Consider the following 27,697-nt stretch of genomic DNA (forward strand, 5'->3'; position numbering starts at 1 on the left):
TGTGCAAGTGCTAACAAAATCTGTAACACAAATTTTCTATATTAACTGCTTCTGCAACTGGAACTTTTGGTTTAGTTCTGTGACTATTTGAATATGAGAATGAGAATCAGGAATTTTTGTTCACCTCTCTATCTTCCCGGATTTATCTAGTGGAATAGTTTGCAAATCTGTTTTATTTTCTTCCACTGCTTCTTCCAATATTGTTAACTTTCTGATTTCTACACAATACTTGTTATTTTTATCACTTTGTTTTACTATTGACTTCATAAAGATTTCATACGTGGGTCTTCTGAAGTGGGTTTTTAAGACACTTTTTTCAGGTTTGTTTGTGTATGTGCATTTTGTACTATCAAGTGACTCAAACTGCATTTTACACAATAATCTATTGTTTAAATATTGTTGTACTTTATTAATTAAAGATTAAAGTTTAGATTTAATTCATTCTCGTTTGAAAGGATAAAAAAGACCATAGACCATACATCATAGCTGGAGAAAAATTAATATCTTTTTCAAGGGATACAACATGTGTTAAAATGCATGTTGACTTTATTCATGACGGTCAATTTCATGCCACCATTTTTCAAGTCTGTTTGGTAAAATAATTTTTAGTACGTACCAAGTTCTCTATGTCAGTGGCTACTCATGACTAATTGGGCAGCATTTCTCAAAGTTATCCTTGAATTCTTAGTCACCTGGAGAAATAAGTTTGTTTCAGCACTATCTGTTATATTAGCCAGCTCTTAGTTTTCTGTGAGAGTCTCAGAAACCATTTAATTGGCCGTTCAAGTTATCTGTGAATTTTCACATTACAGTATGGCCACTTGCTACATCTTTTGACTATATATTGACTCTTAATTTTTTCAAATCACTTTTGAAAATGATCTCATTTTCTAATCCGCGAAAAATTAGGCGTATGCTTAAACATCTTCTGTTCAGCAAGTTAATGCTACTGCAAACCCCCAAATAAACAAAGAAGAAACAGCAACAAAACTTCCTTAAAAAAGAAAGCTCCTACAGAAAATACCAGTGTGCCAAAACCTACATACCTGACCTTTCACTATAGCTATTCTTGGCAGGACAGGCCGTCAGCTTTTAATTGGAACCTTTTTCATAATTGTTGCCATTTAACACATTTAGTCTGTCAAATCATGGGATATCTTTATAGCCATATAATAAACCCTGGAGAACAACTTCTCTGACTGTAGCCATCTGCAATGATCACAAGAGTAGCTTACAAAATACTGACAGTCTTTATGGTAATAGGATACATATGGCAGCCCACAATTATGTGTAGCTGCATTCAATTAGTGTTGTACAATTACACAGTTTTATTGCTTAGTTAAAACAGTGAAAGCACTACATACTGGGTAATTTGCACTAATCCCCGTCTCTTTAATAGTCCCTCAGTGTTTAAAATGGGGGGAAACATCTTTAGTACTTAAAGGGCCTGGGATGAGCATTAAATTATGCCTCATGTTGTGACTAGTCTTTGACGATTAATATACTCCCACCTCACGTGTGGGTCATGTTTTATGGGGGCTTTAAAATACAGTTAGAGCAAAAGTTCTACCTACGCCAGAGCCCCACTTGCTGGATCAGGCTGTCAAGCCTAAACTTGCAGCCAGTTAATGTCCTTTCTGCCAGATGAGAGTGTGGAGCCACAGAATTAGAATTGGCTCAGAACGCTGAATAAGCCAAGGATGCTCCCCTTGCCATGGGAACTTGGTAGAAGCTTCGCAGATGACTGACTTCTAATTCAAAACTTCATTCAAAGTTAATTTATGGTTTCTCTTTGGGAGAATACTTTCTGAAGATGGTTTTGCAAGGGTGTTTCTCTTGTGTGCACGCGCTTACATGCATCTGTGTTTGAAACAGATGTATTGAACAATCTGTGACTGTTCAGGAAGTTTTGATGACATTTTTTTCTGTGACCTCACTTGTGTCCTTCGGTCTTTCTTGGGGAAGAGACAAAGGTGAGCACAATTTGGGTTGCAGCAGGCTCTGATGAGGAACCTCAGTTGTGAGGTGAATTCACATTTCACACAAAGACGCTCCTATATATTTTTCTGTTTCTTTACCCCAAAGTGCAGACAGGGGAAGAACCCAAAAGTCACCTTGCTTTTACCTTGCAAGAACAGTAAGTTAAGCAGAATTCTGAATAAGAGACTTGCACATTTGAATAATGACCTGCAAAAAATATTTTTCTCAAGCATTTCTTGTGTCTTTATTGGAACATTTTTAATTATATTGAAATTGAAATATATCAAAATTGAAATGTTTTCAGTTACATGAATTAGGCTTTTTTCCCTAAATTCTTATTGCCTCATAAGCATTATTTTAACCTTTTTTTATTCATGAAAATTCTACTATAATCTCCTCAAAGCCAAATAGGAGACATTTGTAGACGTGTTTAGGGATAAAATAATATTAAAATGATAGATTGTATGTATTTTATATAAGTGGTGCTGGTTTATTTTAGAAATATTATTGCTTTAAGGCAATTTCTGCTTCATTTTAGCTAGTTTTCCATGGCTTGCATTTTTAGTCATGTTGCTCATCTATACGGAACACAATGGGCACATGGTTATGTTAGATGGAATTTCTATTAAAACTGAGATGCTAAAAATAAGATCTTTGCTATACATTCGGGAGTTATATGTCCTATTCAGAAATAAAATGTAACTTTTGACCAGATCTGCCAGCATCTGCCATTGTCCAACTTTGAAATAAAGTAAGGTGATCATAGCTAATATATTCAGAAAAAAATCCACAAATATTGCTGTATAATGGAGTTGTATAAATTTGAAATCTGCGCGGTCCCATCAGGCATGCACCATGAATGTTCGGGTCCAACAGAACATCAGAGAGATTCTTCTGCAGTTTAGAAAGGTTTTGATAATGAAACCAAATTAAGGAAGTAAACAGTTCTTCTCTTAGTGGGAAACAAAATGGGGCACTTCTCTGTCTTTCCGTCTCAGATTCATTTTCATGAAAAGTGTTTGCTTGTCGTTTGGAAGACCGGAAAGGGTGACAAGCTAAGATTGCAATTAAAGGATTTTTTTTGTCTGAGAATTTTTTGATGGGACATGATCCTGAAGTTCTGATTCCTCAGAGTTCAGAACTCAAACTTCTAAAGACATGCTCTGTCGGGAAAGTGGGGAGAACTGTGCCCATCGAAGATGACAACTGGGCAGAACCATAGCTGTGAGAGCCATCTGGCTATCTTTTCCCTGATACCTCCAAAGACAGGTGATCCCGCCAACCTCTGGATGCCTGCCTGGCCTGACCTTGATCTTGGCCAATGCCTTCAGGAAAACTCTCCCTGTTTTAAATGCAGTGAAAATGTGCAAAAATATTTTCTGCCTAAGAAAGAAAGATGCAGTCTATCCAGAGGGAAGGACCTCACTGCCTGCATCTGCCATGGCACTTAGATTCAAATCATCAATGCGGATATGGTCTCTTAGCCAGCCAAACGTCTGCACTTTCTGCTGCAGTGAAATGAGCAGTTCATCTCCATGTTTTCCAAAGGCAGGCAGATGTGGTGTGTCAACAGTAGTGGAACTCCTGACTTGTGGAGATGTGCCCTGCTGTGGCAAGAGGTTCACAGTGCTAGAGCAAGGACAGATGATCCTCTAGTGATAACAGAAGAATGTGCATGCCTCAACTGACTCAGTGAATTATTTTGATGGACAGAGAAGGCTTCTCCATTTCCTGAATAGTTAGCCTCATACTACATTTACTTTTTCCTTATCTTATTGATTCCCATGGAGGGCACCTCATATGTACTCAGCATGCCGTTTGATCTTTTCTTGAAGTAATAGATTTTGTTTGGAATACTTTTTAGAGCATTTAGCTCAACTATGGACTAGAATTAAAGGAATATAAAGAGTTGCCAGTAGCCTATGGTCATAATCATCTTTCTTGATTTGTTGGGTGAAAGACTGGAAACTTTTACTGCCTTAATAAGGCAACCTGGACAGAATGCCGACTCTGCACCTGATAAATCTTTCCAAAATGCCACAGGTGAAACAAAATGTTAATATTCCTTTCAATTATTAATTTAAAACAAAACATAGATAGATCTTGTTGGAACCCTGAAAAATAGTATTTCAATAAGTTTGGTTTTTTGTTTCGTTTCTTTAGAACTGTATTTTAAATGCTCCTTAAATATAAAAATGAAGAGGTCATTATTTTCATAAATTGAAGGTACTTCACTCAGCCTAAAGGCCATTGTATTGTGTGAATCAATTTAATTGTAGAAAATATGCATTGCAGAAAAGGGAACAGAAAAATAGCTTCAAGTTCTGCCAGCCAGTGACTGACATACCAACTTTGTGTTCTTCATACTTTTCTTCATGCAGTTTTCTCTTTAATAGACACTTTATGAAATTCATCAGCCCTCCTCACTTCCGAAGCAGAATTCATTTCAGTGTGTGTAAATCTTCATCACCATTTTAATTGTCATGGTCCTTCATGATATAAATATTCCATCATATATTTAATGAATTTCGTAGGTTGGCAGTTTGTTATTCAGTGGTAAAGAACCATATTATTGTATGTATATCCTTGAACAACTGTCCAGTTTTCAACTTCATGATACCCATTTCATATAAATTGCAGCATCCTTCCTTTCTCCAGGAAAGAACTTTAGGGTTCTGGATTATAATGTGCTTTTCTTTTTCACTTTTATTTTAGGTATATGAACACCAAGATGGCAGCAAATCGCTAAAGCTGGGTGACTTTGGACTGGCCACTATTGTAGACGGTCCTCTATACACAGTCTGTGGTACTCCCACATACGTGGCTCCAGAAATCATTGCAGAGACTGGGTAAATACTTCTCATGTGCTGCGCTTACAAAATAATTAACTTGCTTTAAGAATAGAAGAAATAGCACTGCTATTTCCCAACCAGACAGAATTAGCTGTCAGATTTCTTTCACTCTGTTCTTTCTTTTTTTTTTTAACTTTAAAGTGGGAGCCATTTTCCCTGTTTTCTCAATCAAGTTACCAATTACAGCGATCTTGTTTAAGGCTTCCATTTGGCCTTTGTTAAAGGTAGAACTGTAGTTATTAGCCCCAGAGTGAAAAAATGTTCAGACTAACAGAGAAACATATAGCAATGGTAATTAACTTGCTTTTGGAGATAAAAGAAACCGACTTTGCTATGTGGTGATTATAGTCCCCTGTGCTTATTTCTCCCTGCTGTCCTTGTTATCCAATTCCAGTCCCATTTTGGCGCTTTTGGAGATCCAGTTGTTATCTGTGGAGTACAAACATCTTTAAGCATCAGAGGGCCACTAGGAATTTGCAGGTTTCTGTAAGCAGCAGTGTCAGAAGAATGAAAATCTCCTTCCTATTATGGGAGAGTGGGGGGAGAAAGCAAGGTAGCCTCATCTTTATTAAGAACCTACACCTACTATATGCAGTGCTCTAAACTCCTTGATATAGTATTACTCCCAGGGAGAGGGTCTGATCTGTATTCTTACATGATAAATTCAGACTCTGATGATGGAAGTTATCAGGTAAGCTACATGGAGAGTAGCTGAGTGAGCATTTGAACTCAGATCCTTGTGAGCAAGGAGCTCTTATAAAGAGCTCTGTTTCTTTCTGAGGTTTGGAACAAAGTTCTGGTTTGTTTTTATTTTTGTTTTGTTTTGCTTTGTTTTGTTTTGTTTTTTTTGGTTTTTGGGTCAAACCCGGCAATGCACAAGGGTTATTCCTGGTTCTGCACTCAGAATTTACTCCTGATGGTGCTCGGGGGACCATATGGGATGCTGGGAATCAAACCTGGGTCAGCTGCATGCAGGGCAAACGACCTACCTGCTGTGTATTGCTCCAACCCCTGAAACAAAGTTCGGAAGCAGGAACCTTAAGCAGACGGATGATGAAGGTGGACAGTAAGAGAACACAGTCCTACCTCTCTCCCCATTGGCAACCCATGATCAGTGATCTATGTTGTGTCCCCCACTGGGGCCAGTTGGAGACAGTTTTTCTGCTTCCACTATAATCCAGAACAGCAGGAATACAGAATAGATAAGGAAATGAGATGTAAGGGAATGCAGACTTCTTTATTCATCAAATTTTGGTGAATTTTGAGTTCGTATCTCAAGCCATGCTTGAAGGTCCTTAGAGAGCACAGCTAAGGGCATGAGTGATGTGAGTCCTCTGAAAGCCTGCTGGAGGGAGTGGAGTGGAGGAAGAGGACTTGGTTGGGTTCTTGAAGACTTTGGAGGCTGGGGGAACCCAGCCTTACTACTGACTGTGTCATCATGAGCAACATACTGACCCTCTATCATCTGGTGAAGCATAGAATTCAACTTTTAGTGGTGAACTTAAAAATCGTGGGTTGATTTATAATGATGCACACCTGATACACAGAAAGTTACAATGCAAAATATTTCAATAATTGTTATAATTACAACTCTCTGAACTTTGATTTTTTACTTCCTTAGAATAGGCAGGACTTCTTTTACTGTTGACTTACAGAAAACAAAATAAGAGGATATGTGTCAGTATTTTGACAGATTGAAAAATCTCTTATATGTGACGCTTATTACTAAAATTAGGGAAGTTGATACCCTCAAGGTATCAAATTATGATTTTGACATTGATGTAACTATATCAAACCATTTGGCTGAAGCCCTTTTCTTTCTGATATTTTGACCGAAGCTTGAGCTGTATTACTGTGATTTTTAGTCTTGTTACTTATTCTCCTTTTATACTATTCTTTTATTGATAATTTTGTTGATGGGCTTTAGTTCCAAGATTATTCTTTTTGTTGTTGTTGATGATAATTTGATACTGGTTCAGTTTGGGAGTCATCTACTTTTTTTCCTTGCCTCATAATTTGTCCTGACCTGACTTTGCTAACTCTGACATCACTTACTTTTCCAGATATGGCCTCAAGGTGGACATCTGGGCAGCTGGGGTAATCACTTACATCCTGCTGTGTGGTTTCCCTCCGTTCCGTGGGTATGGGCAGCAATCTTTTACTCAACACCAACAAAGCATTTCTCTATTCTCTAAATGATCCATTTGGCCTCCTTACACAAAGGAGCCTGCAGCAGGGAAAGAATATAATAAGAATTTCACTTGTTGTGCCTGTTATTTTTTCCATGTTTTGCATGCTTAGATATATCTTCTCATATACTTAAAAAATTCATTCTTTCTTAATTTACCAAAACTGTTCCACACTGATATTTTGAATGTCTTTAAAAAACACATTTTATACATTTATGGGGAAAAGAAGTGCTACAGGGCATAAGATTAAAGAGAAATATCCTAAGCTGATGTTTTGGTGCTGTTTTTCCCTTGTTATCATTAATCTACATAGAAGTGGTGATGACCAGGAGGTGCTCTTTGATCAGATTTTGATGGGACAAGTGGATTTTCCTTCTCCGTACTGGGATAATGTTTCTGATTCTGCAAAGGTAGGAATCTTTTCTCTTTTTTATAGTCCATACCTCTGAATGAAATTATTAATTGTAAATCATTGTATACCGAGATTAGTGATGCCATCAATGTGATCTTTGTACATATTTAATGGTGATTACTAGATTTTCTAAGACTTCACAGTCATTACAGCACTAATTCACAGTGATACCAATGCATTAAGTATCTATTCCTCCCTAAATTCATCTTTTCCTGTTACCACCGAGTTTCAATGCTCTAGCCTTTTGCTATGCCCTCCCCATTCAGACTAGCTATTCTCATATCTGCATGGCTCGTTGATTTATCTCTATGAGATCTTTAAGCTCAATTAAAAAGCAGACTGGAGTTTCTTTAATGTCGTCTTCTCAAAGAAACTATTCCAAACGACCACATTTGTACTTATAACTTATAACATTGCACTTATAACTTATAACTCTATTTGTACTTATAGATTATAACTGTCTGCCTCACCCTTTCATCCTCCTTCCTTGTTTCATTTTTCTTCATAGCACTTACACTCTTTTGTTCCTCTTATTTACCTTAAATTGCTAATCTATCTCTCTGTCTATTTATCTCAACCAACCTAAATAGATACAAAGCTAAATAAGAGGTGGCTGCATTCTATTTATGTAGATTTTCTCACTCTATTAGAAAGTAAATGTTAAGAAAAAGATACTTGTGTATTTTATTGCTATATTGCCAGTGCCTAAAAAGTGACCAGTAAATACTAACTGGTGTGAAGCATGTACATAATTTATGAATAAATTGACAAGTGAATTGAGTGAATAGTTAATAAAATGGATAATTATCGACATGACTTGAAGTGATTAAGAAAAATGTCATAAAGAAGCTCTGATTTAACTTATACCTTAAAAGATAGACAGAATTTAGAAGGAAAGGAGAACTACGCATATGGTTTCTATCTGATCGATGTAGGAAACCCACCAATAAGATTATAATATCTCGTTAACGGTAAAAGGAAAATTTTTTGTTGACCCATTAAACTTGCATTCCCACGCATTGACTTCAGTTTTTGAAAAATGGAGAGAAAGAAATACTTATATTTTGATTATTCAGTGTATTTCTTTCCTTTTTCTGTGTCCTGAATATGAGTGTGAATATGAGTGCTAGGTCTTGAATATGAATATATATATACATATATATATATTTATATATAGACTTGGTTACTCTCTGCAGAAAATGACTCATATTAGGCCCAAGTCTCTTATTTTTTTATCTAACCAGGTATTTACCTCTAGACCAGCTGAAAAATAAGGATTTTTGAGAAGTGTTGGAGAAAAGACACAAAGATGAAAGGAGATGAGATAATACAACTGCAAAACCAGTGGTGGAGGTGTTTTTGCCTGTGAGCTGCAACATGCATTGGCATCACTCAGTGCCATCACTCCCTAACACAGGTTCTGAGTCACTGACAAACAGGACTGTTTTTCTTAGACCCTGTACCACCCCATACCATAGGTGCTTTCATAAGTACTGGCCCACATCAGAAAATGAAGACAAAGGAAATTACCTTTACATCCCTGGAAATGAATCCTTCCCACGAAGCATTCACGGGAATCCCGACTGACACTCAGAGTGTGAATTTACGGAACTGAGTTACATTTATCTAATTTTGCCATTGTGAGACTTCCAATACAAAATGGACAAAGGTTTAACAAATTCATCATTCAAACCCAAGGTGTGCTTTCTTGGTTCAGAAACTCATGTGGAAGTTGCACCAACTTCAGAAACATTAAATTGTTCATTTTATTTTTATTTTTTTGCTTTTTGGGTTACACCTGTCAATGCACAGGGTTTACTCCTAGCTCTGCACTCAGGAATCTTTCCTGGCAGTGCTCAGGGGACCATATGGGATACTGGAAATTGAACCCAGGTCAGCCGCATGCAAGGAAAATGCCCTACCCCTGTGCTATTACTCCAGCCCTAAATCGTTTACTTTTTAATAGGCCTTTTTAAATGTTGATTAATTTGGAAATAATTGAAGTACTTTGGTTCATTTCCTTAGACTTGTTTGGCTACTAAAAAATCATTCTTGTTTTACCAACTCACTTTTGACAATTCTATATATTTGCTTCATTTCTTTCTTTCATAACTTAAATACACTATCTTACATGTAGGAGGGAAAATTTAATTTTCTTTTCAGCTACCAAAGAGAAAAATTTGTATTTATCTGTGATTTCTGTATTAAGGCAATAAAGAAATCTGTCTCTGAAGAGCAAAATCCTAGACAAAGAAAGAAATATTAATTCTTTAACTTGTTAAACTTCTTTTCTACTAAAAATATTTTCATTAAGTTAATTTTTTCTGTCAACTAATGGTTATATATTTATAATTGCAAATATTCACTTTGATTTTTAAAGGTGTCACTTAGTAGCTAGCTTCTGGGTAAGTCAAATTGATATCTTAAGATTATTGAATTGATATACTAAGATTTAGAGGTTTCATATATTCTTTCCCAACTAAAACAAAGCTTGCACACTTGAAAGCACCCAGAGTTTTACTTTAAAAGTGGAACAGATAGAATCACATGTTCTTTTTCACAGGAGCTCATCACCATGATGCTGTTAGTCAATGTTGATCAGCGATTTTCGGCTATGCAGGTCCTTGAACATCCTTGGGTTAATGTAAGTGACTTCCTCCCATGTATTTACTCTTCAAATTGTAGGTTACATGCCTTTGTCCCTCCCCGTCAAGTGTACCAGACATTTACAAGACCTTGCACTTCGCCACCAGCGCCTCTGATAAGTTCTTGCTGATGTGCCCGTGGTCCCTATCACAAAATTGGTCAGTGTTTGGGTGGCACCAGACTCTACTGTGGAGGTGCACTTAATTTCAGCCCCCACCCCACCTCACAGCCTTCTCTCTGTGATCCAGATTAGAGCAAAATATTCTTTAATAAGACAGGGCAGTTTTATGAGTCTGTAATACTTTCTCATCATTTCTACCAAAAGCATAAATGACTCTAGAGTCTATGCATAAATTATGGAGTGTTCTAATGTAGCACACACACACACACACACACATACACACACACATATGTGTGTATGTGTGTGCGTGCTTGTGAGTGTATATACACATATGTTTTGATTTTAGGGTCACACCTGGTAGTCGTTAGGACTTTCTCCTGACTCTGCACTCAGGGATCACTCTTGGAAGGACTCGGGGGACCATAGGAGGTGCCAGGGATCAAACCTGGGTCAGCCACATGCAAGGCAAGCTAATTTAGCACTTCTAAAACTTGCATGTGCTCATGAGTCACTCAGGAATCAAAAAATACACATTTGCATTCCTAAGGCTGAAAAAAGCTCTTAGATGCCACCGCTACTGCTGCTGCTGCTGCTGCTGCTGCTGCTGCTGCTGTAGTTTAAATCCAGGTCCAGTGATATCTCTTTCAATGAATATTTAAAGTGTTCTTCCCAGGAGTATTTTAGGCACCACGTGCATAACTGATTATGCGTCCCTTAGGTCTTATCACCTGGGTTCTGCTGTCACTCTCATACACAGATGCAAAAGCTAATGGTTTCTACTGCCAGAAGAGAAGATAGACATAGATTTGGACGTAGAAATAGAAATAGATGGGGATATAGACATAGAAAGGTGGAATGGTGGCACATTAATCCAAATTTTGCTGACCTTTCAACCCTTTCCAGCGAGCTGGCTGTGAATTGAAGGCAATAGTAGTGCTCCACTTCCCTAGCTACCCTGATGATCAGACAAGTAATTTTTTTTCCAAAAAATGATTATTGTTGAAAACGAGGTATAATTGAAAGCATCATACAGGCTTGAGACAGGCTACATGTGAGGTGCAAGTGTGGGATCTGGGGACCAGAGCAATAGTACAACATGTGGGGCATTTGCTTTGCATATGGCCAATCCAGATTCAATCCCCAACATCCCATATGGTCATCCGAGCACCACCAATGGTTCCTGAGTGCAGACCCAGGAGTAACCCCTGAGTGTCGTTGGGAGTGGCCAAAAAAGAAAACAATAAGAAAGTGTGGGAACTCGTTGATGTTTTGCTGCCTCATGGCTATGGGCCTCCATGCCAGCACTTCACACATCTGAGCCTGATGCCTCACACCCACCCCCTGAAAGGTGACAGGAAATTATATATAATGTGACCTTGTTGAGCTGGTATAGCTATGCAGCTAAGTTTTGTTTTCAATTCTTTTATATAACAGAGTGTTCTAACTAGTGTACAAATGAATGAAGATGTCATGTTCCTTGGACCCTGGGTTAGCCAGGCAGGACAATCAGAATACAGGAGCAGGTACTTCCGGTCTTGGCAACCTTTGCATTTACCCGAGGCGCTTAACAAGAACTGTCCTCTCCCATCACATGGGAAAGGTTGGGCAGTATCTCATGAAAACATAGTAACAAGTATATGAGATAGGCAGGACTAGCGGCATGGTCCCCATTTAAAAGACAGACTATATAGGTGACTTGTCCAAAGTTTACTTATCATTTGTACTTGCGTCAGCTCAGGTGATGGGGGGAATATGAATATGGGAATATATGTGGTGTTTTTGTCTTGGAGGTAGAGTGTGGAAGAATCCAAGCATAGTCAACTGTAGGCTCTTCAGATGACTGTTCTTGGTTCTCTGCATTCTGATTGAAGGCCCATGCCACACAAATTTTCTTTTTTTTTTATTAGTGAAACACCATGAGGTACAGTTGTAGATTTACAAATTTTTGTGCTTGGGTTTTGGTTATACAATGATCAAATACCCATGCCTCCACCAGTGCCCATTTTCCACCCCCATGGATAACATCCCTCCCCCCATCCACCCCATCCCACCCTGCCTCTGTGGCAGGGCATTCCCTTTCATTCTCTCTCTCCTATTGGGTGTTGTGGTCTGCAAAAGAGGCATTGAGTGGCAAACATGTTCAGTCCATAGTCTACTTTCAACATGCATCTCCTCTCCTGGGAGGATCCTCCAGACACCCTTTATTTAGTGTTCCCTTTTCTATCTGAATTGCCCTTTCCCCTAGAATACCTGGCTAGCCTCTAAGCTATGGAGTAATCCTCCTAGTGTTGATCTCAGCTATTCTTGGGTATTAATCTCATATTTTGTTATTTTATATCCCCCAGATGAATGCAATCTTTCTATGTCTATCCCTCTCTTTCTGACTCATTTCGCTTAGCATAGCCACACAAATTTTTAAATCACAGCTAACCCTGCAAAGCCAGACAATGTCACCTCACTGAATAAACCAGAAAAATATGAACTTAACGTCAGAATTTGGGCCAGATAGATAGTACATGCAGCTGACTTTAGTTTAATCCCCAGCACCACCAGGAGTGATCCTTGTGCACAGAGGCAGGAGTCAGCCTTGAGCACTGTCAGGTGTGGCTCTAAAACCCAAATAATGAGTGTGATGATGATAGTAAAATATACACGGCCTTTGAAGACTCATAAAGAGCCATGAAGAAAAGAGATCCACAGATTCTGGTAGCATTTTTTAAGATATGTTTTCATCAGAAAATCTTTGCCTGCCAGACACACCCTCCACAAGCTCTCTGATAGGACCACACGATATGGGGAAAGGGACTCAGTGCTGTTGGGTAGATGTCCTGGAAGCCTTCCTGAAGGAGGAGACAAAGGTCTGTCCTGGAGAGTGTTGAGAAGGGAAAGTTCTGCAGGGTATCAATACTTACTGTCCTATAACCTTATGAACATGAGAAAACATCTCAATACTGTTGGAAGCAATAACACCCCTAACTTCATAAACTTGCATCAGTAATTTCCAATTTTTTTAGTAAAGAAACATAATTAGGAAGATTTAGGGACTCTTACCTTAGAAAATTGTTATTATTTGGCTAAGGGCAGCACTCACAAGTCTCAGCAGTCACTTTTTGCCTCCTCAACCTGCCTCATACCTATTTTCTTTTCTTTTTTGTTTTTTTAATGTAGGAGTACTGCTATTTGTTCAGCCATTGATTAAGCTAATTGAATCCTCATACATATTTTCACCCGTGGTCCCACTTCACCAAGAATTTGATTCCACGGCTCCATCTATAACTTGGACTGTGGCTAACACCTTAATTTTCCCTCACAGAGTCCCAAACACATTTCCTGAAAGCAAGGAGAGCATATAGGAGATTCAAACTTTTTTTTTTTGCTTTTTTTTGGGTCACACCTGGCGTTGCACAGGAGTTACTCCTGGCAGTGCTCAGGGGGACCATATGGGATGCTGGGAATCAAACCTGGGTTGGCCGCATGCAAGGCAAATGCCTTACCTGCTATGCTGTTGCTCCAGCCCCGAAATTCAAACTTTTTAAATGGCCTTAGTGAAGACTGTGCATCTCACCATGGAACTAGTAAGCCCTCATGTAAGAGATTACTAAAACATTGTTGCAGGTTAAGCCTTCTGTGTTGATAATTTGTTAATTGAGATTGAATGCCTTCTATATTACATCCTATCTAATTTTATGTGCTTCTCCTTGCTTATCAGTGTTGTTGAGTTTGAGGTGTTATGGGACTGTACACTCCAGGGTGTCCAAAATTTTTAACGGATGAGACTGCTGGCGTTAAATTTTTTACTGGGTGGTGGTGGCTTTGGGGTGTGTATATGACTTCCCCAGAAATGCACGAGATTGGGTGGGGTTAGCCCATCTCTACTTCCATGAAAGCATGGAGATTTCAATCACAAAACCTGCATACCCGAGTTTTTCAACAGATTAACTTTTGGATGAAGCTCATCTGGAGCAGAGGAATCCACCTGAGAGCATGGCAGCAATTGTGGAGTGTGGAGATTTTTGGCTGCCGGGGCTCTGTTTGGGCAGTACTGGGCTCACCCAACCGCCTGGGGTAGCCCAAATGACTCAGCCTGGCAAGGGGTCTGAAAAAAATCTCTGCAACTTGTTGATCTCTTTCAAGATTTATTTATGAGTCTCAGGATCATGGCTGGTGGGAGAACTCACATGGTGCCAAAAGTGGTTTGTCCAGACTTCCACTTCTAAGGGACAAAAACACTTCCACTTCTAAGGGCTGTAGGGCTGGATAACTCATTGAACCGAGTGGAGGCTTTGCATGAAAGAACTCAGGGTTCAGTCCTAGCAGGACATAGGCCCCCAGGCACAGAGTTGAGAGAAGTGTAGTCCCCAAACTCTCAGATTTCACCCAAAACTTCACCCCCCAAAAATCATAACATATTTGTTTTAGCAAAAATCTGAAATCCAACATATAAAGTGATAGGTTACCTTTTAAAATTCCATTTGTATAGCAACTAAATAGAAAAATAGTAATTGTTTTGGTCTCATAATGTGAGTTTTCAGCATGTTATGTTTGCTGAGATCTCCAAGGGTCACAAAGTCACAATCAAGCAGTCACATCGCATACCTTAAGAATTTATTTATTTGGGTTTGGGACCACACCCAGCAATGCTCAGGGGTTACTCCTTGATATACATTCAGGAATTACTACTGGACTTGCTTGGAAGACTATAAGGGATGCTGGGGATCAAACCCAGGTTGGTTGTGTACAAGGCAAGTCCCCTACCCGTTGTATATTGCTCCTTTCCCAGATATCTTAGTAATTCCTATTTGGCAATAAAATGAAGAGGACACCGCCAGTAAGGGAAAAGGCAATAATCAATGAACCCTGAGGAAATTATCAGAGAGCGATGATTTACCAGTATCCTCTCTGTTGTTTTAACAATGACTTTTCCACCTAGCATTCTTGGAATTGAAGAGGCACTCCCTTATGAAGCAGGGGGTCAAAGGAACTGAAAATCCATTGAACAGAAGTTCCTTACTTTAACTTCACTCCAGGAGCTTCGCCTGGCATGCATCTCGTGGTTGTGTCCACTGAGACTCTGACTGACCTTCTCTGTCCTGGAAAGAGTCAGGAGGGAGGCATCTCTATAGATGGTTCCAAGGAATCCTGTGGACAAAGGCAGACAATGTTTCTAGATAGCAGGAAAGGAAAGCCTACTCCAGGAAGTCTGGTGGCTCTGTAGAGACACTAAACAGTTGGTCTTTCTGTGAAATGGAGGGAATAGAAACAATTTGTCCACTTGTGGTAGGAGAGAGGACTGTATATTTGATGAGCCTGAGAGAACCATCTCAAAGGCAAATACTTTAGCTGTATGTCACACAGATTTGGTGAATTTGAGTCTTCTTGAGAAGGTGCCTCTATCATCCCCAACAACAGATGGCTTGAAGACAAATTTGTGAGCAATATCAAGCTTCAGTGTAGGATATGCTTGACTGAGGAAGAAACCTCCTTAGTCATGAGAGCTATCTTCTGTGTGCTCCAGGCTCCAGCAGCTGATGTGTGTACAACTAGCTTCCTTCTAGCACAGCTCTTCCTATTCTCATAGCTGTAGAATACCTACAATAATTATCCTAGGTTGGGGGCTGGAGCAATAGCACAGTGGGTAGGGCATTTGACTTGCACGCAGCCAACCCAGGTTCGATTCCCAGCATCCCATATGGTCCCCCAAGCACCGCCAGGAGTAATTCATGAGCGCAGAGTCAGGATTTACCCCTGTGTATCGTAGGGGTGTGACCCAAAAAGCAAAATCATCATCATCATCATCATCATCATCATCATCATCATTCTAGCTAAGAGTTTTTTTCTTTATTACTCACCTACTGGAAAATCAATATGGATTATGCACATAATATATGAGACTGGATTAAACAAGAATATTTCTCAGTCATGCAAAGGATCAGAGAGGATATGATTTTATATGTAAAATCATATAAATTTTTATATGATTTGATATATCATACAAAATATGTTATATTTCCCCATCACATTTTATTGATCAAAATGTAGATTAATGATAAGTTGAAAATCTTTATTTTTAATTGAATCGTTGTGAGATATACTCTTACAAAGTCGTCCATAATTTGGTTTCAGTCACACAATGTTCCAATACCTGTTCCTTCATCAGTGTACATTTCCTACCACCAATGTCCCCATTTTCCCCATTTTCCCCATAATCACTCTGGACAAGAACTGCGTGCTAAACGGAGGTAAAGGGATATATATGATAATCCTTCAGTACCTGTATTGCAAACCCTAATGCCCAAAATAAAAGACAGAAAGAGAAAGAGAGAGAGAGAAGTGTCTGCTCTAGAGGCAGACTGGGGGCAAGGCAGGCAGGGTGTAGAGAGAGAGAAACCCATAAGTTCAAAGTCTTAACTGACACTTCCCAATATATTCCCAAAATCAAAACTAGCAGTGGATTATCACCAATATAATATGTAAAATATAATGGTTACCTGCATTATTGTTTTCAAAGTGTGAGTCCACCTTATCTTAGGTTACTCTTCAAATAACTAGAAAGAGCTCCATCTGACTTCTTCAATGCTACAAATCAAATTTTACTCGTTGTTTTCCTGACTTTATTAATGAAGAAATCAAGACTCAAAGAATTCATGTTGAATCGCTAATACAAGGTCTGATGCTAGATTTTGTGCTTAGAGGTTCAAACTTTTTGGCAGGGTTTCCCCAGCACCCAGGACCCTGAGATCATTCTTGGCAATACTCAGCCCACCACGCTTCTGTTTAGAACCCAGAGAACTGATGGCTGTTAGGGTCTGCAGCCTTCATTCCTGGAATTGAACTCAGAGCCTCTCAAATGCCAGGTTCTATACATCTCACAGCTATTTCCTTACCCTCTAGATCTTCTAATGTAATTTTTCTGCCCTCTCATTTGGCCATTGGTATTTCTAAAAGTTCCCAGGTGATTGTCATGTGCCATCAAGGCTGAAAACGTCTGTGCTTTCTTTGCTTGTGGAAAAGACTGCTTTAAATAAGCTTAATGATGTTAATTAATTGAGTTAAGGCCCCCACCTTCCTAATAAAATGTATTTTATTGCAACTGCATGTGGTTCTTAAAAATATTAGTTAGCCAAGATATTTTAAAGGTGATTGGGGGGTGGGGAGAGTCAGAAGCACGGGAGGAGGAAGAGAAAATAAATACCTAGATAATCTACTAAAAGAATCCAGTGCTAATAAAACCTCAATCAACCCACACAGAACTATAGAAGGATCTATTCTATTATGTTGAGGTTTGTTAGAAATTAAGAGAATTTCGGCGATACATCTCAACTATCTTCATAGATTCCAAATGATAACATAGAGTCCTACCTCTCATTTGGGCAGCTTAACCTCAGTTTCTTCCCAGATTTGAAGTTAGACTGATAGATTTGAAGTTGCATCACAGCGTTCCCTAAGTGCAGTATGAATTGTGGGCATAGAGTATGTAAGTTCATGATGAGGAGAATCAAAGGTCCTGCATGCCATCCAGCTGAGGATATTTAACTGACATCAATCACTGCTCTCAGATATGAAACGGAAATGCTATTAAACAGTACTCTGATGTCCTTAGGATTTTTTAAAGCTAATTTGGGATATCCTGGTAGTAAACCTCTCAAGTCTGCCATGCTTCTCATAAATTTACAAGTATTAATAATAATAAGATCTGACCATGGATAGAAAAGTAGATTCATGATTCAAGACCAGAAGTTAACGAAGGGAGAGGAATTTCTGAAAGCATGGTATTGGGGATGATGTCCCTCAGGAAAGAGGGGGTTTATCTCTACTGACTGGCATCACACCAGACCTCTTCACCCCTCTGATTGTCACCCCCCCAACATTCACTCGATAAGTGGACCCCAGGAAGCCAAGTCTCTTACCAACAGCTGAGAGTTCATTTTCCGTTTTGCAGACTAATTTTGTTCTTGTCAGTTGCAATGCTCTGCCAAGTGGTACATAGGAATTTCTAAATCAAAGCCCACTAACCTCAAACCATAACCATCCCATTTCAAACTTCAGAAACTACTCTCAGAAAGTACATAACAGAGCGTATGGTAATAATACTAGAACTATTTGTAATAGGCTGCCAGGTTTGGCACATTTCAAAAATTCATTGCATGTTTCGGAGTCATAATTTTTTTTTGAATAATGGTGATAAAGATAGCACTGTAGCACTGTCCTCCTTTTGTTCATCGATTTGCTTGAGTGGCACCAGTAATGTCTCCATTGTGAGAATTGTTGTTACTGTTTTTGGCATATCGAATAAACTACTGGGAGCTTGCCAGGCTCTTCCATGCAGGCAGGATATTCTCCGTAGCTTGCCGGGCTCTCCAAGAGGGAGGGAGAAATCGAACCCAGGTCAGCTGCATGCAAGGCAAACGCCCTACCCACTGTGCTATCGCTCCAGCCCAGTGATAAAGATATAGCACTGTAGCACTGTCCTCCTGTTGTTCATCGATTTGCTCGAGCGGGCACCAGTAACGTCTCAGAACAAATTGTGAGACTTGTTGTTACTGTGTTTGGCATATTGAATATGTCATGGGTAGCTTGCCAGGCTTTGCTGTTCGGGTGAGACACTCTCGGTAGCTTGCCGGGCTCTCCAAGAGGGGTGGAGAAATCAAACCCGGGTAGGCTGCATGCAAGGCAAACGCCCTACATGCTGTGCTCATAAAATATATGCTTTTAACAATCATATATATTTTGTTGCTGTAATACAGTAAGTTAGCTGTTTATCAACAATCGATGTAACTCAGATGCTGATGAGGTCCCAGAAAAGCAAGTTGTTCTTGTCTTTTAATCTCATATGCTCACAACTTCAAAACTGATAAACTGCCAACATGTTAGTTGCTGTGTGTGTATGCATGTACACACACATGCTTTACCTTCTCTAGCTGTGACACTTTATTTTATTGAGGGGAAAATCATAAAATGTTTTAGGATATATGAAGTCAAAAGCATCTTTGACAACTTGTGAGAGTTGTTTCACTACTTTCATTGCTTCTCGGCAGACTGATAACCCAAGGGAAGCTTAAACCTTCACTAGAATTTAAAACTGGAGGCCTGAACCCCCAGGACCCAGCATCTAAAAGAGTTGCTTGGAGTCTTGACAGGAGATTAGGACCAGCACAGGGCTGGGAAATGATGACAAAGTCCATTGTGAGGTCAGTGCAAAGACAAAGGCTTAGCCCTATCCAGCAGCAAAGAGATGCTAGGAAATTTTCAGGCTGGATGGAAAAGAAAAGGGAGAAGGAGAAAACTTGGGTAGCCCGAGCTCAGTCTACTTAGAAGTTAAGCAGGGGCTGCTCCTCTGGGCATACCACTGTTCTTTTCTCTGCATTTGCCAAACACATCTTCATGTTATTCAGTATCAGCCAGGCTTTCTGGCACTGTCTGCTCTAATGCAGAACTCCAGAACCCAGAATCTGAGCCCTTCCAGGGACACTCAGCCTCTTCCTGACAGAGACTTTTCTAACTAACTACCTCTGCACCCCTTGAAGCAATTCATACCCCTTGTACTGACCTCCCAGCTCCACTAGAGCTCATTCAAATGTTCTGATATTTTCCAGTCCCTAACTCAACTGCACTTCTCCTTACTATTGTGTAACTTTCATCATGGAAAGAGTATTTGTAGAGTCCTTCTCCGGAAGCCCTTTTGGTCGCTGATCAATGCTGATAAAGGCCCTTGACTGACGTGGATCAAATAGAAGTTCAGCCTGGCTCCGACCCGACTCAACCACTTTCTAACTGTATGATCTTGTGCAAGTGATTTCACCTTGAATGAGCCTTGATTTTCACTCACTCTCAAAATGGGTCTAGAATGCATGTTGAGGAGAATAGTATGAGGAATACAGAGATCATGTATGTCCATTGTTGGCAGACCAGATAATAGACACACATTGTCTCCCCACCCCCCAGTATTTCTCTTTTTATTATTCCCCTTCACTTAGAATAAGTCTCCCGCTTTTCCCTCCTTCCTCCATCATATCTCTGAGGAGGAGCTTCACTTCTCCAGCAAACTGCTGACCCTAGTTCCCCCTCCTGCTGCCACTCGAGTCATCTTTCTCCTGTCTCAGAACTCTCCTTTTGTATTGCCTACATTTCATCCCAGGAATACAGATATGCTCAGTGTCCTTTGTCCTTCCATTGAAAACCTTCCTTAGACCAGTTTTCCCTCTTTTTTCAAACTCAGTTTGAAAAGGATCTTCTTTTTCCAGAGCAACAGCACAGCAGGTAGGGCATAGGGCATTTGCCTTGCACGTGGCTGACCTGGGTTCAATTCCCAGCATCCCTTGTGGTACCCTGAATAATTCCTAAGTATAGAACCAGGAGTAATCCCTGAGCACCGCCAGATGTGGCCCCAAAACCAAAAAATAAAAAAGCCTCTGTTTCAAACTGTCTTAACAAAGAAAAGCTTATGCAAATCTCATTGCCTGAAGTCTCCTAGCACTCTATGAATTCAATGAACTTCTGTGTACTTGGGTGAGGCTTAGTGGTATACCCCACTTAGCAGGCTCTCCCCTTAATTTCAAACGAGCTCCAAATCACAACAGAGACAATTCACTAGAAATAGTAAGTTTTGCTAGTAAAAAAACTGCCTTGCATCGCTTAAAAAAAAATTCAAACTTAACTTCAAGTGCTGTTATCTGAGTTCAATTGCAAGAGCCTGCTATTTCATTAACCACTTTTTAAAAAGTGCTTTTTTCCACTGCTAATATTTCCCAGTGTGTTAAGCTCCAGATCATGCCATCCTAAATATTTTTTTTGGAGATGGGGATTAGAGGTAGAGGGTGGGTCCATATCTGGCCGTGTTCTGGGACTACTTCCTGAATAGTACTCACTTAGGGCCATTCCCAGGGTGCTTGAGAAATCTCACAGTGCTGGGAAATTTTCTTTCACATATAGAGTCGGGAACTGCATACTGTAGTGTAAAAAAAATCTTCGAGTGTAAAACGAGTTAAGGGAAGGTAGCTTTTATACTTAACACACCTCTTTTTGGTTTTGGACCACCCAGCAGTGCTCAGGGATCACTCCTGGCTCTGCAGTCAGGAGTCATTCCTGGCGCAGCTCAGGGCATGGGAGGCCAGGGACTGAACCTGGGTTGGCTATGTACAAGGCAAACACCCTATCTGCTGCACTATCTCTCTAGCCCCACCATACCTCTTTTTTAAAAAATTGTTTTCCTGGCCAGAGCGAGAGCACAGCAGTTAGGGCGTTTGCCTTGCACTTGACTGACCTGGGTTCGATCCCCAGCATCCCATATGGTCCCCCAAGCACCACCAGGAGTAATTACTGAGTGCAAAGCCAGGAGGAACCCCTGAGCATTGCTAAGCGTGATCCAAAAAGCAAAAAAAAAAACAAAAAACAAAAAAAAAACAAATAAAAAATTGTTTTCCTAATAAGTCTTCAACCCTATCATTTTTGTATTCATTGTGACACATTTTCCCCTGCTAATTCAGCTGCCCTGACATTATTCTCCCACATAAACTTTTAAAGAGGTATGGAGGCCACATGCCGCAGTGCTGGAGGGCTTCTCCCAGCTCTGTGCTCAGTCACTCCCCACGGTGCTCAGTGGATCATGTGGTTCCAGGGATCAAACCAGGGTCAGCCACAAACAAAGCAAGAGCCCCAACTTTTGTGCTAACTCTCTGGCCCTCTTCCTCAGACATTCCAAATCAGAGATACACTGGAGGACTCACAGTTGGTCAAACATGGCTGTGACGTATCCCCTACACACAGAAACACCCATCTCCCTCCTCTGTATGGGCACACAGACCCAGCATCACTGAGGACCCAGTGGGAGCTGACTGGTCACAAAAGAAACTTGCTGCCTTCTTTCCGTTCCGCTGGTGTTTCTAGTGGAGCGCAGAAGCTCTGCAACCTGTTTGGTAACTATTCCATGATGTCATGGGGTGTGCAGACTTTGTCTCTCTGTTGCCTACAGAATTCTGATAGGCAGAGACCTTCGCTTACCCGTGTCCCTCCCAACATAACCCCAGACCTAGTAGACACTTGCTATATCCTTGTTTCTGTTTCCTCCCCCCGACATCATTCCATGGGACCCTGATTCACCTGTACTTTACTTCCAACTCTTTCTGCAATACAGATTTTTGTTGCTGTTGCTTTAGTTTGAATTTGGGGGTCATACATGGTGATACTCAGGGGTTGCTCCTGGTGGTACTCAGGAAACAGAACCCAGACCTTCTGCCTGAAAAACATGTGTTTCAGACCTTGGGGGTATCTCCAGGGCTCTAAAACAGTTTTTGCTTTGTACTTTGAGTGAGCTCTGAACCACAGGGTAAGCTTACTTCATATCTAGTTTTGTATCTGACCTAACCAGCGTTCCAAGTCTTCCTTCTAGTCATTTAACAAATTGAGTCCCGGGACCACAAAAATAGTTTAAGACACCAGGCACGTGACTTGCATGCAGTTAACCCTGATCCCTGCCAGCACATACAGCTTACTCCTGAGCATAGGGCTAGGGATAGGCCCTGAGCACTGCTGAGTGTGGCCCCATGATCCAAAGTTAGATAGATTGCGTGATATAAATGAGTCGAAATATCATAAGCTAACTTTCCACTGTGTGCAGGGCACTGTCCCAGTGGCTTCTATTATAAAGCAAACGAGGCTGGGAAGAGAATACAGGGGTTAAGGCACTTGTTTTGAACGCAGCCAACTCTGACTCGATCTCTAGCACCATGTGGTTCACAGAACATTAGTGGCACAGAACCATCAATGAATGTGTCCCCTCTGAAGTTCCCTCCAATAAATAAAAAAGTGCCATTACAAAAAGCACAAAAAGATGTCAGTATGTTCATATATGTGATGCATATGAATCTTTTATCTTTCATATGTATAAATACACACATATATGACACATATAGTCACTGAAAACCAAAAAGAGGAAGCTGGAGCAACAGTACAGTGGGTAGGGCGTTTGCCTTGCACTCGACCGACCCGAGTTCCGATCCCTGGCATCCCATATGGTTCCCCGAGCACTGCCAGGAGTAATTCCTGAGTGCAGAGCCAGGAGTCACGCCTGAGCATCACTGAGTGTGACCCAAAAAGCAAAAAATAAATAAGTAAATAAATAGTGCAAATATATCTAATGAAAAATAATGACTGGGATTCACAGAAGAGTCGTCATCATTCTTGGAACAGGTCCTTTGAGTCCAGGTTTTGAAACAAAGAGAAAGTGCCATGCCTCGTTTTGTGCCCCGTTTTCCCATGAGCTACTGTCTGGTCTGCTCCACAGTGGCCAGGCAATTCACACTGGCTGAGTAAACAATTAGTACAGTGCTGTAATAAGAAATGAATCCTGTGCAGAAATACCAGGTTTCAGTGGTCAGAGAAGATAGTACAGAGGGCAATGCACTTGTCTTACAGGCAGCTGTCCCGGGTTCAATTCCCTGCCCCACATATGGTTCCCCAAGCCCTGCCAGGAGTGATCACTGAGTGCAGAGCCAGAAGAAACTCCTGAGTAACCCCAAAACGAAACAAAACAAAAATACCAGTTCTATAGAAGAGTGAGCAAATCCTGCTCAGGAAGATGCAAATGTGCTGTCCCATGTGGAGCTAAGAAATTGCTTGCAAAATGGCAGAGAAACAACATGATAAAAGCAAGACTCCAGTTTTGCCGGCAGATTTGGGTTTGAGCTTTATTAGAAGGTAACGCTTTAGCGTCCATTCTTTATTTATTCATAGCTAATATTTATGAAATGTTTACCTTGTCCCTAAGTGCTCTGCTAATCTGAAGATTCAAAACAACCTGAAGCAACAAAACAACCTTCTTCAAAGCTTCAAAGATTGTACAGCGCTCTCTCTCTCTCTCTCTCTCTCTCTCTCTCTCTCTCTCTCTCTCTCTCTCTCTCCACACCCTGTGCTTGGGATCAGGAAACTACTCTTGTCTCAGTATTCAGGGCTGCACCCAGGAGTGGTCAAGAGACTGTGTAGCGCTGGGATGACCCAGGGATCTCCTGTGCAAATCTGCTCCCATCCTGGGAGCCTTCTCCCTCGCACTGTGCAGCTTTTCATGATGACCGGGTGGTGGCACGTACTTGTGACTCTGGCTATGATTCTGGCCCCTTTTTAACCAAAGCCAGCCATCTATCCAGCCCACATCCTAGTGAGCTCCAACTGCGAGCTGAAGCCTTAGTTCCAGTGAGCTCCAATGTGAGGTATGTCATAATAATAACAGATGATTTGAAGACAGCAAGGAGGTTTGAAAACTTAAGGAAGAACTTTCTGCCTGGAAGGTTGCCTGGGATTCCAGAATGGCAGATTGAGTAGCTGTAGAGTCAGCCTGAGTTTATTTAGGGGCCTCCATCTGAGCTCTGGGCTGACAGTTACCTCAGCTCTGGGCCTGAATGATGGGTTAAGAGGATAAAACTCTCGGGTCAGAAAAAAAATGTTTACATTGATTTTTTTTTTGGCTGGCTAGATTAATTTGCTTTTTGACATCGATCCCTAGAGCCATGGTGAAAATAGATTTTTATGAGCAACAAGAAATAGAAATTAAAAATGTATTGGGAAGCAGAACTCTGAGAGTCAAGATAACATTTTTAGAGCTCATGTGCAATGAAACAAAATCTGAAGCAGTACTTTCCACCACCACATTCTGTGCGAAGACTATCATGGGTTGATTTCTGAAATCCTATAGATTTTATATCACTACCTATTGCTAGATGATCTCGGCCTCATTTCCCATTTATCTCATTGTTTTATTTTTCTGGACCCTCCCCTGTCTTTCCATTCCCAGGACGACGGCCTCCCAGAAAATGAACATCAGCTGTCTGTTGCTGGAAAGATAAAGAAGCATTTCAACACAGGCCCCAAGCTGAACAGCACGGCAGCTGGAGTTTCTGTCATAGCAGTAAGCATCTGAAATATTCGCCTGTGTGTTTTTAAAAGCAGTCTACCTAAGAGACAGTCGTCCCTCAGGAGATTCCACCCAGAGACAGCAGAATGGGTCATTTATTTAGACAGCTCGACCATTTGATGCATGGGGGGGAGGTTTAGGAGCTTCGTCTGTAATACGGTTTTGCTGCTCATTTCCCTGGGAGTCATATCATTATCCAACACCTCCAGGGTGTCTTGCTGTAGGTATTAATTTCATGACTTATTTTTCAAAACAGAAAACCTCCCCCATGCTGGACTTTGTGCCAATGCAAACTTTGGGGGCTCAGAGAAAAAGAGTTCATGATGTCCTTTTGCCAGAATCTGGGAGGGAAGGGAAGCTGAGAAAGACAGGCAGAATTGCAGGGAGAGCTTGGAACACTATAGACCTTTGTAGGAGACCTCGGCAAGTGCCAAGACATAGCAGAGAGCTTACACAAATTGTCAGTGAAATGGAATTGCTACGAACACTCAAAAAAATAGCATCATGTCTTGCTCTTTAGAAATTTCTGTTTCAAAGTTGAAATATCTTTGAACATCTACCATTTTATTGATGAAGCTGCGCAAGGATTTTTTTTTTTTGCCTGCTCTATACATGCAGACATACACTACATGCAATTTGATAGCAGCTCTAGGCAAAGATTAAATTGGGCAGAGAAATAATGAAACCTCCTACTTCCTGGTGTCATATTCTAGAGTAAATGTATTCAAGTCCAAGATTGTTCAAGTGTTTAATAATATCCTCTCTTTTTTCAGAGCATGTAAATTTCTATCGCATATTCAGTGTGAAATCACTTGATCTGTTTTCCTTTTCTAAACAAAGAGGTTAGACATGATGATGCCAATATTTTAAGGGTTTATGCTGCTCAAAAGTCTGCCTTATGCTGATTAGCAATACTGAACGTATAACTCTTTTACAGGTTTTTGTTTTCTTGTTCTTTTTCTCTTTTTTCCCCCCTTGGTTGTCTTAGAGCTTCAGATAAAGTTAAAGATGTACATCAATGACATATTTGACGCAGCCAGATCGGGGTTTCTAAACATTTGCTACCAATTTCAAAACTTTTGCAGGTGGCCTCAATGTATGCACACACTTTCTTTGGGCTGTTTGCATTTCATGATTTTTGATGGAAGGTACCTTTCAATTTCGAGTTACCTGAGTAACTGACTCATGAGTATACAGAGTGTTAAGTAAAAACAGACGCTCTCAGCTGCCCCTTTGTGCTTCTGAGAATTTACACTTTCAAGATGTTCTTCTTGATCTCTCTCTTTAGTCCGCTCTTAGGAAAGTTCACGGAGTAGGACATTGTCCTTCATGTCTTCTATAGACTGCCAGTGTTCTTTGTTACCAGAGAATAGTCAGACAGTGTTTAGTGAAATAACAATCTCACTGAGATTCTCAACTAAACCAGACACTAGATTCTGTCTTCATCATTCTTTCAAGATGTAAGTCTATTTCAAAACGATTAATTCCACAAGTTTGTTTTGGAATGGACTGCTAGCACGCTTGTCCATATAATGGACTGTTTTTCTGTTCCTGCTGACTGCATACAGCTATTTCAAAGGCTATTTTTCCGCCTTGGTCATTTGTTTCTATTTTCATTTTTCCTGATTTTTTATTTTAATCAATCTTTGGTTACATTTGCCTTTGTTCTTTGATAATAGTTTATTCACAGTATATGAGTATTATTATCATGACTAAAAGCAGAGATAATGAGGCTATTTCTCAATAGGCAGATTTAAGGGGGAATCCACCTTCAATCAAAACTGGAAAAATTCTGAAACCTAATCCATATAGTTTATTAAAACTTCTTCTTAAGTATACCACAACAAACTGCAGTTAGAATTTGTCTGATCAAAGTTTCACCTTTTTTGTCTCAATATTATAATTGGACCATTTGGAATACAATTTCATATTAGTTTCTTAGTTTATCACTAACGTGTTTCCATGGAAGCTCTAAAAACTACAATATTATTAGATGTAAAATGCGCTGTGTGATGCTGAGTTGCACATTAGTAATGTGTGTACTTGATCTTCATCTGTTAAAGATTGTAAGATAAGTTACCGAGTTACTCAGACTCAAATTAATCGACTTTTGGAGAATTATCTGGGGAAAAAGTGCCTTGTCAATGCTAAAGCACAATTCACATGTAAACTGCTATCATTGATATTTCAAGCATGAGGGAGAAGATTGCTGTAAATGTCAGTCATTTTTTAGGGAGAAACTGGCATGCCTTAACTATACATGTATGCACCTTCTCCAGATTGCTTTTCCTCCATAACTATCCACATTCTCCACGAGAACTTGCAGATCACTACTCTCAGGATAGGACTAGGTATTTGACATCAGTCAATTTGACTGCTCTTATGACTAATTTTTAGAGTAGCTTGGGATGTCATTGTATTCTCTTAATGTTCCAATTTTCATAATGCAAATGTTCCAATTTTTATAATGTGTTAAATTTTAAATTTCTTCAATCATAGGATTGGTGTTTTTTGAAATTCTATATACCCTTTTAATTTTTTTGAACACTGCTTAGAGTGAGTTAGAATCAGTGAGTTAGAGTGAGTTAGAATCAG

General features: G+C 40.1%; 1 protein-coding gene across 6 annotated transcripts in view; it reads left to right on the top strand.

Annotated features, from left to right (window-relative positions):
- DCLK1 (doublecortin like kinase 1) overlaps nt 1-27,697 on the top strand; it is a 405,267-nt gene that overhangs the window by 361,032 nt on the left and 16,538 nt on the right. For all 6 annotated transcript variants that reach the window (XM_056109146.1, XM_056109133.1, XM_056109140.1 and 3 more), the window contains 5 exons: nt 4,696-4,829; nt 6,896-6,973; nt 7,335-7,431; nt 9,997-10,077; nt 24,983-25,096. In XM_056109146.1, the coding sequence (XP_055965121.1) occupies nt 4,696-4,829; nt 6,896-6,973; nt 7,335-7,431; nt 9,997-10,077; nt 24,983-25,096 (504 nt within the window). The remainder of the gene's footprint in view (nt 1-4,695; nt 4,830-6,895; nt 6,974-7,334; nt 7,432-9,996; nt 10,078-24,982; nt 25,097-27,697) is intronic.

This window comes from Sorex fumeus, unplaced genomic scaffold, assembly GCF_029834395.1.
Source record: "Sorex fumeus unplaced genomic scaffold, SorFum_2.1 ptg000008l, whole genome shotgun sequence".
NCBI classification, from domain to species: Eukaryota; Metazoa; Chordata; class Mammalia; order Eulipotyphla; family Soricidae; genus Sorex; species Sorex fumeus.